This window comes from Adiantum capillus-veneris, chromosome 7, assembly GCF_014529385.1.
Source record: "Adiantum capillus-veneris isolate H3 chromosome 7, ASM1452938v2, whole genome shotgun sequence".
NCBI lineage: Eukaryota > Viridiplantae > Streptophyta > Polypodiopsida > Polypodiales > Pteridaceae > Adiantum > Adiantum capillus-veneris.
This window is the reverse complement of record NC_140937.1, coordinates 44522047-44537255: the sequence shown is the minus strand read 5'-3', so window position 1 is coordinate 44537255 and position 15209 is coordinate 44522047. Positions and strand designations below refer to the sequence as shown.

General features: G+C 43.2%; 1 protein-coding gene across 6 annotated transcripts in view; it reads left to right on the top strand.

Moving 5' to 3' along the window:
• Positions 1 to 625: 625 nt before the first annotated feature.
• LOC147453769 (Polynucleotidyl transferase, ribonuclease H-like superfamily protein) overlaps positions 626 to 15209 on the top strand; it is a 138891-nt gene continuing 124307 nt past the window's right edge. For 2 of the 6 annotated variants that reach the window (XM_086515862.1, XM_086515860.1), the window contains exons 1-3: positions 626 to 930; positions 12122 to 12809; positions 12914 to 12998. In XM_086515862.1, the coding sequence (XP_086371988.1) occupies positions 843 to 930; positions 12122 to 12809; positions 12914 to 12998 (861 nt within the window). In that variant the 5' untranslated portion in view covers positions 626 to 842. The remainder of the gene's footprint in view (positions 931 to 12121; positions 12810 to 12913; positions 12999 to 15209) is intronic. The other 4 variants (XM_086515859.1, XM_086515864.1, XM_086515861.1 and 1 more) reach the window with 3 other exon arrangements.

The window sequence follows — 15209 nt, the reverse complement described above, 5'->3', positions numbered from 1 at the left end:
ATGTAGGATGGTGCAAATTACTGGAGTTAAATCTCATGTAGCTCCCTCTTTGTGCACTATAAGTCTATGGTTATAGTTCTTTGTTGTTGTTTGCCTATTTGCGTACTATATATCTATGGTTATGGCTCTCTATGTTGATGTTTTTACAATAGGACCTGTGCAAACCACCAATGACATGAGGTGTGTGTGTGTGTGTGTGTGTGTGTGTGTGTGTTTGAGAGAGAGAGAGAGAGAGAGAGAGAGAGAGAGGACTTGTTGCTACGTTCCTTACTCCTTGAACTCCAATATGTACGAGTACATGCAAGCTCTTCCTCTACCTACACCCATAAAGCAAGATCAAAGCCACAAAAAGTTTCTCTAAAGCACTGCCTTAATCTTGTTTCAAGTTTAACTTATACATTATACATTCACGAAACCCACCCATGCTAATGTACAATGATCAATTCAACCTTATAGAGCTTAGTATGACTCTGCATGGTTGCCTTCAAGTGAAGCAATCTATGAGACCCCAAGCTTAGATGGATCTATGGTTGATGAGGCTCCAAACACCTATGGTTACACATAATTCACATGCATCTTTACAACACAATTCAGCATGCATAGCTGTCAGTTAATGATGTTCACGAATGCTGAGCCGACTACTCCACATGGACCATACGAACGCATTAGGTGGTGGTCACGCAAGCCTCATTCTTGGTCACATGCAAAAAAGAGCATTATCCGGGTGACCATAGCCCATGGCCTTAGCACACGTTGAATTGCTGTTTTCAATTTGAAGACGAAGTTGATGAACAGCGTGACCACGTTGTAGGGTAGTTAACCCGATCTCTCCGTTGTACGTAATGGCGATTGTTCTGCACCCGCTCGTTGATCTTTCTACAGCATGGCCCCCTTTCTTCGTGGACAATCTGCTGGGGGCTTACACTCACGGTAACTACTTGTATCAGCATTGATTTCGTCATTTTTTCACATCTGCGCACTCAGTCCATTTTCCAGCTCAAGTCAGCTCTTTGCACTCATGCACGTTTATTTGCTTGAATCGCAGTACCCCATAAGCACCGACACATGAGAGAGAGAGAGAGAGAGAGAGAGAGAGAGAGAGAGAGAGATCTCTTTTTACGTCTATTGGAGGCCGAAGTTGGCCTATGAGACAAATCAAGTATACATGTGCTTCTCGTGACTCGTCCATCTATCGGGAAAGGACAAAAAAAGTACAAAGTAACAAAATGTGGTCTTGTGGTAGGGGGTGATTCATGGGTGGCTTGGAGAGAGAGAGAGAAGAAGAAGAAGAAGAAGAAGAGAGTTTTAACATCGTAGGAAACTATCCCAAGAGACCTTACAGATCTAGCCGACGAGGAGTTGAACTCAAGACCTCTTGTTCAAGAGGGAAATGGCATAACCGATTTACAACACTTGGGTGATAGAAAGGTTATACCATTTTCATCTTTTTATTAGCACACACAAACACACCCGCCCACATACCCGAGAAGAAGAGAGTTTTAACGTCGTCGGAAACTATTCCAAGAGACCTTAAAGATCTAGCCGACGAGGAGTTGAACTCAAGATATGTTATTTAAGAGGGAAATAGCATAACCAATCTACCATACTTGGGTGATAGAAAGGTTATACCATTTTCCTCTTTTTATTAGAGAGAGAGAGAGAGAGAGAGAGAGAGAGAGAGAGAGAGAGAGAGAGACTCAATTTCTATTGAAGACTTTCTATTAAAGACCAAGTTGACCTACGGGAGCAATAAGTGCACGAAAGTGTCTCTTCATACCTTTTTTATACACCATTTGAAAATTCCACAAGAACCCTATAAAGCTTAGATTTATAGTTGCTTCTTGTTACACCTCTTTGACCGAGGTTTCCAAATGGCTTAGTTATTGTTTCAAAGCCATTTTATCTAACGTAAATGAATTGTGGAGAAATATGCTAAAGGAAGCAGACGTACCTGTTGGAATTAGGGTTGCAGAGAAACACACAGCTTGGAGAAAACGAAGGAAGCTCAAGGCACACAATAGAGAGTGTGTTACTTAGTGTGCAATGGAAAGATAGATAGCCCTAGAGTGATGGGCGTATATACAATGCTCGGGGGAAAAAACCTCCTAAAGAGGGAAAAAATGCCCCGGTGGTCCTAGTGTGTTCACACACATCACTACCACATGTATATGGTAACAAATCCCCCCTGGAGTGATGCGGTGAACGAGAGTTGACGCATGAGTAAAGGGAAGTGTCATTGCTCTGATACCAATTGTTGGAATTAGGGTTGCAGAGAAACACACACAGCTTGGAGAAGACGAAGGAAGCTCAAGGCACACAATAGAGAGTGTGTTACTTAGTGTGCAATGGAAAGATAGATAGCCCTAGAGTGATGGGCGTATATACAATGCTCGGGGGAAAAAACCTCCTAAAGAGGGAAAAAATGCCCCGGCGGTCCTAGTATGTTCACACACATCACTACCACATGTATATGGTAACAGTACCTACCGATTCAAGTTGGATTTTAAATGATTCAATAGGTGTGATTCATGTTATAAAGTTTTTGAACTCTTCAAGAAGCCTTAAGGAGAAATCTTCTCCTTTATGTCTCCAAACTTTTGACTTTACAACGCTATACACGAAGCTAAATTTGGAGGACCTTAAATTTAGAGTCAAGTCCCTTATTTCAAAATTTTTTGCGTACAAGCTTAAGAAGGATAGGTCTTGAACTTTGACTTCTTATGGTTGAAAAGTAAGAATGTAGATGTAGACAAAGGAAGAAAGAGATTCACCAAGATTGTAGATGACATTGACATAATATCTTGGTTAGATTTTTTTTTTGGGCAATTTATATATAATCATCGGCGACTCTCTTTTTAAGCAAACAATTGGTATCCCTATGGGCACCAATTGTGCTGTTTTTCTTGCTAATTTCTATCTTTTTACTTATGAGTTTGATTTTATGGAGAGTCTTGTCCTTGCTAACACTTGCCCATTATTTTTGCACAAGTTATGCAATGTAAGATGCTTTGTAGATGATCTTTTTGTTCTAGACGTTCCTTCTTTTCAAGAATTTATGTACTGGAATTCGAGTTCTGCAAGCGGAGGAATTTATCCTAAGGAGTTTTGTCACGTGACACGTCCAACCCTATGTGTCCGTGGACAAGCTACAGCATGATGAGGGTTCAGTCAGTCCAGTCAGTCTAGATTAGAAGTGATCTGGCACTTTTGTGAGGCTATTCGTAGACCGTGCATGCCCAGTCACTTAGTATAGATGCATATCCTCTGGCTGCACACAGCATGATCATCAGTATTCCCATCAGAATCCATTAGAATTAGTTAGGGGAATTTTCCAGTGCATTTAGCCTATTTTCCCTATTTTTGACATTTTTCACTTATTATTTTTAAGTGACTTTCCAACAAAAGTAGGTAGGGCAATTTTGCTAAGAAAATATATAAGCAAACCTAAGTTAGCACTAAATGGCAGAAGAGGCAGCACGAGCTCCACGCTTAACAGGCAACTTCTCAGCAGAACCCCCCGCCGGTAGGAGACTTAGCGTTTTCAGCCAAGGACAGCCTGGCGTTTTCTCCATTGCAGATCAGCCCCAGCGTTTTGCATGGCAGATCAACCCGGCAACAGTTAGACACAGCAGATCAGCCTAGTGTTTTTGCATTTGCAGAATCCTGGCGACAGAAGGACCAAAATTCAGCCCTAGCGTTTTTGGTTGCAGATCAGCCCCGACGTTTTGCACCTTTACCGCGACGGAAAGTCAAGGAACATTAGCGTTTTCAGTTTTCAGCAGTTAGTACCCGCAGATCAAGTCCCGAACCTCGCAGATCTCACCTTCGCGCAGCAGTTCCTCGCCGCACGGTCAGTTTCCGCAAGGTTTACAGTTTCAGCCCGAAAAATGCAGATATCAGCATCTGCGTTTTCAGCGCATCGTCGTCGCATCGTCGTCATCGACATAGAGTCAGAATTCAGCAGATAGAAGATTAGCAGATTGCAGCCCATAGCGTTTTGGACAGCAATAGAAAGATTGCAGATTTCAGCCCTAAGGTCGACTTCGTCATCACCGTCGTCATTGTCGACATAGCCTAAACTTGCATCAGTCTCATGCATCACCATTGTACCAGATTGTGCAATCATAAGTAGACTACTCTCGTCGGTAGACCACTCTCGCCGACGAGAGTGGGGCCTTCGGAGGGGGGTTTTACAACGTCTCTGGTGTCGTGTCTCTCTTCTCTCTCTATCTCTCAGTTTCATTCACTTGCACGCACAGTGTCCATTCACTTTGTTTGTGATCATAGCATTCTCTCATTAAGAACGGAAGGCTCTCCCTTCCATAAGAACAAAGGAAACCTTGAGCACAGTTCGGAGCACTCATCTTGAGCAAAGCGCAAACATTCATTCCGCTGCACCTTACATTGGTATCAGAGCTTTGGCAGTGTTCTGTATCACTCAAGGAAAGAACCACAAGAACCACATTTTTTTTTTGCTTGTTGCGGTCGCACGAACCCAAGTTCGCTTGGGCATGTCGATTGCTAATCGTGTTTGTTGAAGAGTGACAGGAATCCAAGGAAAGAAGGGCTTGTCCAGCTTCCCCTTGTGTCTCTTTTCACTCATTGAGAGCGGACCGTGTAGTTAGCGGCTGGCCAATCGATGTGAGGTGGGAAAAAGAAACCTTGGTGTGAGCGCAAGGCCGCCGAGGGGTGCGCCCGCAGAAAGGAGTAGAACTCGGGTTAAGAGAAGATCCTTCTCAAACGCGGTTTGCAAGCGAAAGAAAACCTCAAGAACTCAAGAACCGCAAGAACCCAAGTTCCTCATGAACTTAAGAACCCAAGACTCCAAGAACCCACAAGAACCCACAAGAACCCATGACTTCAAAATGGTCATCACTCGAAGTGGAATGGATACTTCGCTTGGAGGTGATGAGCATGAGAGAGGCGAAGAAGAATTTTCCCCACCAGGAGGTTTTTCTGACCCTTCCCCGTCTACGTCAAGGATTGCACTAACTCCTATGGAGGCTTTGGAGCAATTGTTTCTGAAACAGAATTTAGAACGCGAAGCAACAAATGCAGAAAGAATGGCAGAAATGAAACGCAGACACGCAGAAGACCAAGCAGAAAGAGAAGCCGAAAGCAAGGCAAGACAAGAACGGCATGACCGACACATGCAGGAGTTCTTGCGACTCTTGTTTCACGTGCCGGCACAGATGCAAGAGATTCAGGAGACAGAGACTCTCTCAGTCTCTACTTCTCCAAAGGAGGATACACAGGATTTGCATGATTGTGTGAAGCATGATGATGATTTGATTGACCATGATAAGCATGATGATTTGAATGACAAGCATGATGATTTGGATGACAAAGATAAGCATGATGATTTGAATGATATTGCTAAGCATGATGATTTGGATGCCAATGACAAGCATGATGATTTGCATGATCAAGATGTGATTTCTCACAAGCATGATGATTTGCATGATCAAGATGTGATTTCTCCCAAGCGTGATGATTTGCATGAAGATGACGTGATTGTTCACAAGGATGATGTGTTAGTGGATGCTTTTTCTAGCGAAGCTAACCTCGTTGTAGATTCGATCAATCACGAAGAACCGATCTTGGCTTTCGAGTCGAAGTCCAAAGAACCCCCACAAGACGATTCGATCATTCAGGAAGAACCGATTTTGGCTTTCGAGCCTAGGTCCAAAGAACCCTCACAGGAAGTATTATGTGTTCGCATGATTGATACGCATGCATTGTTCGAGTGTTTCATTCTTGATCGTTTCCTGTATTTTAGTCAGCGTCTTTATGTGATCCCTTTTCCTAGGCATGACATATTGTACGTTGAGCACGTTTCACTCATGGATGTGCACGAATGTATGCAGATTTTTCATGAAAAGCTGAAAAGTATGTATGTAACGAAGTCACATTCCATGTCTCTTCCTTGGCATGACACAGTACCCCAAAAGAGAACATGAAAGTATGAGCACCAGGCATGGGCATTTCCGTTGTGAATTGCCACAGTTGATTGCTCTAGATCAAAAGAGAAAGATTCGATCTCATTGTTTGTGTGTATGTGGTGAGCGGTTTAGCACTCCGTCTATTTGTTCATCTACGTTGCATGCACAGTCTTTGAGGAGAAGATTTTTTCCATTCACTTTACATGGTATGGGTATGTTCATGTTTTTGTGTTGGAAATGGTTTCAGGGATTTTCAGCCATGGAGATTCTTGAAGAAGAAAGAAGCATGACTCTCAACGAAGTTGAAGCAATCGAAGAAGCCACAAAAGACTTTGTGTCGCTTTCGGCACGGCCCAAAGAAGCAAGCATTGCAGACCTTTATGAAGTTCAAGTACCGCACGACCCACACATCAGAGTGGGCCGATGAAGAGTCCCTTTCAGGATTCCGGATACTATTGGCGATCTCGCTCAACGCCATACAGTTCGGTACCAGTACCTCATTTTGAAAAAGAGGGGATGTCACGTGACACATCCAACCCTATGTGTCCGTGGACAAGCTACAGCATGATGAGGGTTCAGTCAGTCCAGTCAGTTTAGATTAGAAGTGATCTGACACTTTTGTGAGGCTATTCGTAGACCGTGCATGCCCAGTCACTTAGTATAGATGCATATCCTCTGGTTGCACACAGCATGATCATCAGTATTCCCATCAGAATCCATTAGAATTAGTTAGGGGAATTTTCCAGTGCATTTAGCCTATTTTCCCTATTTTTGACATTTTTCACTTATTATTTTTAAGTGACTTTCCAACAAAAGTAGGTAGGGCAATTTTGCTAAGAAAATATATAAGCAAACCTAAGTTAGCACTAAATGGCAGAAGAGGCAGCACGAGCTCCACGCTTAACAGGCAACTTCTTAGCAGAACCCCCCGATAGGAGACTTAGCGTTTTCAGCCAAGGACAGCTTGGCGTTTTCTCCATTGCAGATCAGCCCTAGTGTTTTGCATGGCAGATCAACCCGACAACAGTTAGACACAGCAGATCAGCCTAGGGTTTTTGCATTTGCAGAATCCCGGCGACAGAAGGACCAAAATTCAGTCCTAGCGTTTTTGGTTGCAGATCAGCCCCTGCGTTTTGCACCTTTACCGCGATGGAAAGTCAAGGAACATTAGTGTTTTCAGTTTTCAGCAGTTAGTACCCGCAGATCAAGTCCTGAACCTCGTAGATCTCACCTTCCTGCAACAGTTCCTCGCCACACGGTCAGTTTACGCAAGGTTTACAGTTTCAGCCTGGAAAACGCAGATATCAGCATCTGCGTTTTCAGCGCGTCGTCGTCGCATCGTCGTCATCGACATCGTCACCGACATAGAGTCAGAATTCAACAGATAGAAGTTTAGCAGATTTCAGCCCATAGCGTTTTGGACAGCAGTAGAAAGATTGCAGATTTCAGCCCTTAGGTTGACTTCGTCATCACCGTCGTCATTGTCGACATGGCCTAAACTTGCATCAGTCTCATGCATCACCATTGTACCAGATTGTGCAATCATAAGTAGACCACTCTCGCCGATGAAAGTGGGGGCTTCGGAGGAGGGTTTTACAACGTCTCTGGTGTCGTATCTCTCTTCTCTCTCTATATCTCAGTTTCATTCACTTGCACGCACAGTGTCCATTCACTTTGTTTGTGATCATAGCAATCTCTCATTAAGAACGGAAGGCTCTCCCTTCCATAAGAACAAAGGAAACCTTGAGCACAGTTCGGAGCACTCATCTTGAGCAAAGTGCAAACATTCATTCCGCTGCACCTTACAAGTTTTGTGAACTTAACTTAACCACAAATAGTGATTGTTGTGCCTTTTTAGACCTTAAGATTTTTCAGACTCCCTTGCTGTGTTGTATGAAACGTTTCCGAACTACAAACGTCAACCTGCCAAAAGAACATGAAACGACATTCGCCAGGACAAGGAAAAGGCGGGGCTACACCTAATATAGAGTAGCCAAACACAGAGAAATTCAAAGATATATCGACAACTACATTAAAAGCAAACATTTTAACAAGATTTGCATCATCCTCTTTCATTAGCATGCACACATGGAAGAATCGTCGCTTGCAATCGTGCCGAGAAGAGAATTTTGTAAACTTATGGAGCTCTCTCTGTGTTGTGAAGAGGACCAGTTCTACTGATAATAGGGATTGTTTTTTAACGATGGGTGGCCAGTTCAAACATGGAGGCTTAATTTAGCTTGACTTTTTTTGAATAATAAACTAACGCAAGCTTGACTTTTTAAGGAGAAAAATGGGTGCTGTTTCAACGCGTTTCCAGAGGCTGGGGGAGCCGTTTTTGCAACACAGAAGTAGATATCTATGATAAGTGCCTTGAACCAGAATATGCCAATCTAAATATCATCCGTATGCCTCACATTTCTTCAAACATCTCTCTTTTAGCTAAGTATGGTGTCATTTGCTCCTAATCTATTTAGATTTTCTCTTCTTTGTTCTAGAAATCTGCTTTTGTTGTTCAATATTGCCATCTTATTTCTTTACTAGTTTAAAAAGGATACTCATTCAAAAGAATCATGAAAAACGTTCGTTCATTTTTGCATCATAGGAAGTTTATTTTTAATGTTTCTTCCTTTGAAATGTTCAAGATAATCAGTAGTAAATTTAATAGAAGTGGGGAGCTAAAAGCCCACTTATTGTTTGATTTAATAACACCTTATGTTGTTGTTTTAATCTCTAGCGCTTCTAGTATTTTTACTATAGCTTGACAAATGCTAGCCTTATCATGGCTGAGTATGCCATCACCTCCGGAGGGTGATAGAAACTGAGCTCGTTCGTTTTGTAGAGTACGTTCAAAGCATGAATGACCTATGTACAAACCTGCACCTACTCTTGGACACTGACGACGTGAGTAGGGATGTCATAGCTGTTGTCCAAGCTATGTATGATAAAGGTGATAATCTTATTTTTCCTGTTTGGACAAGTAGCGAAGTTGAGGTCACATATTGTCAAGTTTGGATCTTTGCTCTTCGTAGGTTTGTAGTAGTATTTCATTTTTCGTTTTCGTATTTAGCTAACCCGAGGACTTAAGAATGTGTTCCTTTAGAAGTTGTCGTGTGAAGTTTGATTTTTCGGATTACGTTTTTAAGATGTCTTATCCTTTTTTGCATAAAGTTGAGTACTTATTTTAAGCCAAGTAAGTTGCGTCAACTTATTTTACGCATGCCTTTTCTTAGAACTTTTTTAAGTTAATAATGTTTTGTTTTATCTAGTTTTGTTTCGTAGCAAACAAAGTGATTTAGTTAGTTTGTTTTTGTTTTTGTCTTTTCTTTTCTTTTCTTGTGTCCCTTGCTTTTATAGTTTTATGAGTGTTTTATTCCCTCTTATAATTCGTGAATTCAAACTATTCCGAACTTATGGAGGTATATAAAAGTTCATCCACCTATGCTTGTGCCAGTGCAATTTATCCCGAGTATACTATAAGATGTATGAGTCTACCCAACAAGGAAACTATGGCCTTCCTCAATCAGAAAACTGAGCTCATTATAGTTAGACATAAATAAGAAAGCGACCTTTTCTCTTAGGGGATTCTTAGAAGAAGAATGCAAATTGTGTACCTTTCTAATATTGTTGGAAAGGTTTAGGATGGAAGAGTGGAAATTGGGCCCCACCTTGCTGTTTATGTTCCTAAAGAAGTTAAATGTTTTTTTTCTCTTTTCTTGGCATCCCTCTCGTGGTCTCTCCAATTTCTTTTTTTCTCATAGTGGCTTGAAGTAAGTAAAGTCTCCTTTTGTTGTTGTTTATGCATTCCCTTTTGTCACAAGATGCCCCTACCCCCACCCCAAGGGGTGGGTGGTTCCATGCCTAAATGACACCTCCTAAGGGATTAAATTCCATGTGAACTGATTGTGGAGTGAACTCCCGGTGAAGTCAGTTAAAACTTTGATAAATTGCATGCTGATGTGAACTAATGCAAAGTGAGTGTGAGCCGATTCTCTACTTACTACTACTACTGGCAATGTTTGTATTATATTCGTTTCATTATGAGATTCCTCTAGATTCCACTGCTCCTAGGCTTTTCAAGCTTCGAATTCGGAACTCTCTCTCTCTCTCGCAGTGAGAGGAACTTGGTACTGAGACAGGATCTGTGGCAGCTATACACTAGGAGAGTCTGGGAGTCACCTGGCTTGGGGACGAGGATGTCAGATTACAGAGACCAGTTTCTCACCATATTGTCTGGGGGTTCATACAGAGACCACGCTACATGGACACATATATGCCACATAGCTCACGGGTGGCGATTGGTCAGCTGAGAGTGGCTTCACACAGGTTAGAGATTGAGATCGGGAGACATACTGGTGTCCCCAGGGAGGAGCGCGTCTGCAGAGCCTGCACAGAGGAGGTGGAGAGTGAGGAGCACTTTGTATGTAGATGCAGAGCATACACTGAGATCAGAGGCAGGTATGAGGCCCTATTCAGAGGACAGCCCACTCTCCGAGAGATCATGGACTCTCGGGATCAGAGACAGCTCGGATGGTTCTTACTAGAGATACAGAGCCATCGGGACACACTACTACAGCCACACACAGCTACACAGACAGAGGGGAGACAGTCGCAGCTCACAGACTTCTTTCAGAGGATTACCGCCCCTCCCCCACCAGACACTCAGAGGGGAGTGACACTCCCACAGGCGGAGGTGAGCCGAGCTAGACGACGACCACGAGTCACAGGCTACAGGGGCGCGCGCTCCCACCACCGACAGATCGAGGAGATCCGAGCCCGGGAGCGCCGTGCCACTGAGGAGCGAGTGGCCCAGATGAGGGCCGACCCGACAGCTTTCATCCGGGCAGCCTTGGCACCAGACCCGCCCATGTACCACATCTTACATCCCCCCATTAGTACAGGATGGAGCTAGATAGCTTGATGCATTCTCATGATTGTACTACCTTGAGCATATAGACATGCATATACCCCTAGAGATAGAGCTCCATCCCTCCTCAGATACCCCACTACCTACATTCAGTTCAGTTTTGTATCAGTTTTGTTTCATTTGTCTTTCCGATAGACGGATGACATACACACCATGTACATTTGATTTGTCTCATAGGCCGATTTCGGCCTGACATAGACGTTAAAAATCTTTCTTTCTTTCTTTCTTTTTCTCTCTCTCTCTCTCTCTCTAAAAGCTATACTCAGGATTCGAACACGCGCAACCTGGAGAAGACACATAAAGCGGCTCTCCTAGCCAACCCACCAGTCCAGTTTCGCTGCAACGAAACGTCGCACACACACAGAAAAAAATTCCAAATGACCCCACAACAGCCAGCTCATCTGTCCTTGACTCCTCTGCCGCGATTGCGCCCTCTGCAGGTTCGTGTGTCCCTCATAGCTCTGCCTCGATTGCGGCCTCACAATCTTGCCTCGTGTGTCAAATCATCCGCTGCATCGCTTGGCATCAATTGAGATTCCGCTTTTTTACGGAATTAACGCCAGCTGGTACCCCCTACTGGTACAATCAGATTTTATTATGCCATCCAAATTTCACATATACATCAAGTAATGTGTGACGATTAAATGGTAAGACCTTTCCCTTAGTGGAGTGGCAGGGGGGTGCAGCAGGTGGAACAGCCGTCCAAAATAAAAAATGGCGAGACAAATACAGATATGGCGTGAAAGAAATTGCAAGTGTGGGCTGATATAGAGGTGTGCCAAATGCCCCACTGCGCTGATACTAAGTGAAGGAAACCGTGAGTGTGGACTGTTGTAGAGTGTGCCAACTACTCTGATACTATCAAGAGTGCACAATGGAAGCGGAGGAATAAGAGATCAATGGATCAGAAAGGAAATGGATCCAAAAACCACTGCTGATCATAAATTAAGACCCAGCCCTGCCGTGTGCTTCAACAAGTTGCCAACCTGCACAACCAAGGGTCTTCACGTGTGATAAGCAAAACCAAAAATCAGAGTATATCGTAATGTCTGTCGATTCTTACCATGGTTGTGCATAGCTAAGGGCAGTTTCTTTAATTCATAGTTTTAATCTTTGCATGTTTGTGGTGAATGTGGAACTGCAAAGAGGACTTGAGGTATACACAACTTTATCAAGGCAAGAGCCTGTGGCAGTTTAATTTTCACTTAAATGGAAAATATTGGCATTTAGGTGTCAGTTCTGTTTTGTGCAGGGAAAGGCAAGCCTGGTCTCAAGTTCCAAGCACTTCGGAATCAAGTGGTTAAAGCTTTACCTAGTGCTCCACCTCCTGGTCCAGCTACTTTCATTGTGAAGTGTTTAGAAGTTTTGCATCATGTTGGACCACCTCATGATGAGGGCCTCAGTCACTTGCTGATCTCCGCTCTCTGCCAGTCAGACCAATTAAATTGGCCCGATAAAGATGCATCTGTCGCTCGCAGGTTGGCAGCATCTTTATTTTGCAAAGCATTGGTGGGGAAATTGAGAATGGAATCACGCATTGTGGTCAAACTCCCTGTGGCTTTTCATTTCGATCTCAAGGATATTGGAAACATCCTGAGTCCTGAACAGATTGAGGAAACGCGACAGTTGAAAGCTGCCAAAGAATTTGTGGAATCCTACCTTATGGACCTGTTAAAGAGGCGATTATATACTGGTGCTGTGTCTTTGATCAAGAATTTTAATCTGCAGAGTTGCGATTATCAGGATTTGATTGCAACAATAGTTGATGATGGTCAATCAATCCTGGCAACAGAGTGGGCTGCACATCTTGGTAAGGATATGCTGAAGTTCTTAGTTCAGCATTGCACGGAGACTGGTTTGTACAAGGTTGCTTACAAGGTAGTACAGCAGCACAAGCTTGAGACAGAATTTCCGGATGCATATTATCTTTACAGGAAAAGGTAATTATATGCAGAATGATGTATGAAAGCTTTGTACGGATCCTTTAGTGACGACCTTGGCCCTCAATGATTACTAATGTTCAAGTTCATATCCTTGTGTGCAGTTCGCTACACAAGCTTGTTGACAAGGGCTTGTGGGATGTTGCACAGTCGATTGCCGAAGGTGATACAGTTTTGATGAACTATTTGGTAAGTTATTTTTGGCTGTCTAGAGCAAGCCATACATACTTTTGTAGAATGGATATTAGCGTTATTTCTAAGGAATAAAGTTCTTAAATTGGTAACTTATACTCTTAATGAGGTTCTTGCTTGAGTATCGTAGTTTTTGGTTTGCACCACTGCATGTATATGTTAAGGTGCCACATTTTCTTTGCAGCACTGGATGGACCATGTAAAACCCTGCATGGATACAATGATTGTGTTGACCATAGACGTGTTGCTACATGTGATTGGCACCTGCCATCACCGTCATGTAGTTTAAACCTGCTACAATCGACTCGAGGGTGAGTTTAGGTAGACTCTCGCAGATCATGCAGGATGTACATGACTGCACATGCATAAAAAGAAATAACAAACATAAGTAGAATCTTCCCATTTGCACAAAATCAGCCCATCCTTGCCATATAGTAGTAGCCCAACTTCGTAGCCCTTGAACAATGGCTAGAGAGAGAGAGAGAGAGAGAGAGAGAGAGAGAGAGAGAGAGAGAGAGAGAGAGAGAGAGAGAGAGAGAGAGAGAGAGAGAGAGAGAGAGAATGCTGCTAGTAGTAAAACACTAGAGAGAGGAGAAACTCTGCGATGAGAGAAAGGCTAGAGAGAGGTAGAGAGAGAAAGTGCTATGAACCCCAAAACGTTGGCGATCTGCTACGACTCAATGAGATACAACCACCCGAGGATTGGCAAAAGAACTGGATCAAAGCACTTTACAAAAAAGGGGATGTAAATCAGCCTACCAACTACCGTACCATTATGGTAGGATCTTGCATGGCAAAGCTTTTGGGAAGCATCTTAGAACAAAGCATAAGCACATGGGCAGAGACAAATGGAAAACGAGCAAAAGAACAAGCAGGTTTTCGACCAAAACATAGCACCATTGATCACCTTGTTTCACTCAGGGTATTAATGGAAGAGAGTCGGCTAAAGGGAAAAACATTATACTGTTGCTTTGTAGATTTCACTAAAGCCTTTGACACAGTCCCGAGAATGGGTATATGGAAAAGGATGGAATGCATAAAAGTATCGATGCATCTCAGGAGTGCGGTAGCACGTCTCTATGACAGAGTCATATGTCAACTAAAAACGCACGAAGGGCTGTCCAAAGCTTTCTCGAGCAACATGGGGGTCAAACAAGGATGCCCTCTCTCCCCTACTCTTTTTGGATTGTGCATTGATCAAATAGAAAGCTTCCTCCCTCAACTAGAAGGGGATGAACCAACCATCGGGATGCTTACACTTCTCATGCTCATCTATGCAGACGATGTGCCTCTTTTCGCCCATGACATTACAGCTCTACAGAAATTGGTCGATGCGTTACATGCTTTTTGTGAAAATGTGGGTCTATCAATCAATGTAGACAAAACAAAGTTCATGATTGTAAAGACTCGTAAGATGGATATCCACGCCCCCCTCATGTATCAAGGGAAACAAATTGAGAAAGTCGACAGTTTCAAGTACTTGGGGATTGACATCCCGTGCAACTATGCTTGGGGACAATGCGCACATAATAGAATTGACATCGGCCATGCCAAGTACTATCAATTTGAAAACATGTGCACACAAAGGAGCATAAAAAGATGGGAGATAAAAGCGACCATTTTTGAGACATGCGTAGTGCAAGCCATCCTCTACGGAGTGGAAATCTGGGGAGCAAGCATTTCAGCCCACACATGGAATGAAATTGAAAAAATTCAGAAAAAGTTTCTATATCAACACATTGGGGTCAAAAAGACGACACCATACTCCGTGCTACTCTTGGAGACAGGCAAGAGACCACTAGAAATGAAAGCATTGCAAAAAATGTACACGTATATCATGAAAGTCAAAGCGATGCCTACTACTCAAATCCCCCGCATTGCATGGGAAACGGGATGTGCGCCGCAAAAGACAAAAAAAAGAAAATTTCTGTCATCGAGCCTCATACAGGACATTAAGAAATGGTTCGCTAAATGGAATGTAGAGACATATGTGGACATGCTTATTGAGGAGGGCAAGGAGGGAGAACACATGCTGAATTTTGAAATTGCATTACTAAATAGCCTCCACACCAAGTGGAAGACAACGCAACACCGCTCGAAATTTGAATACTATTGCAAGCATGCCAACACAAAGTATTGGGAAGGCTATAGCACAAACCCAATGCAAGCCCAGGCCCACATACGAACACCCATGCCCCACATGGCATG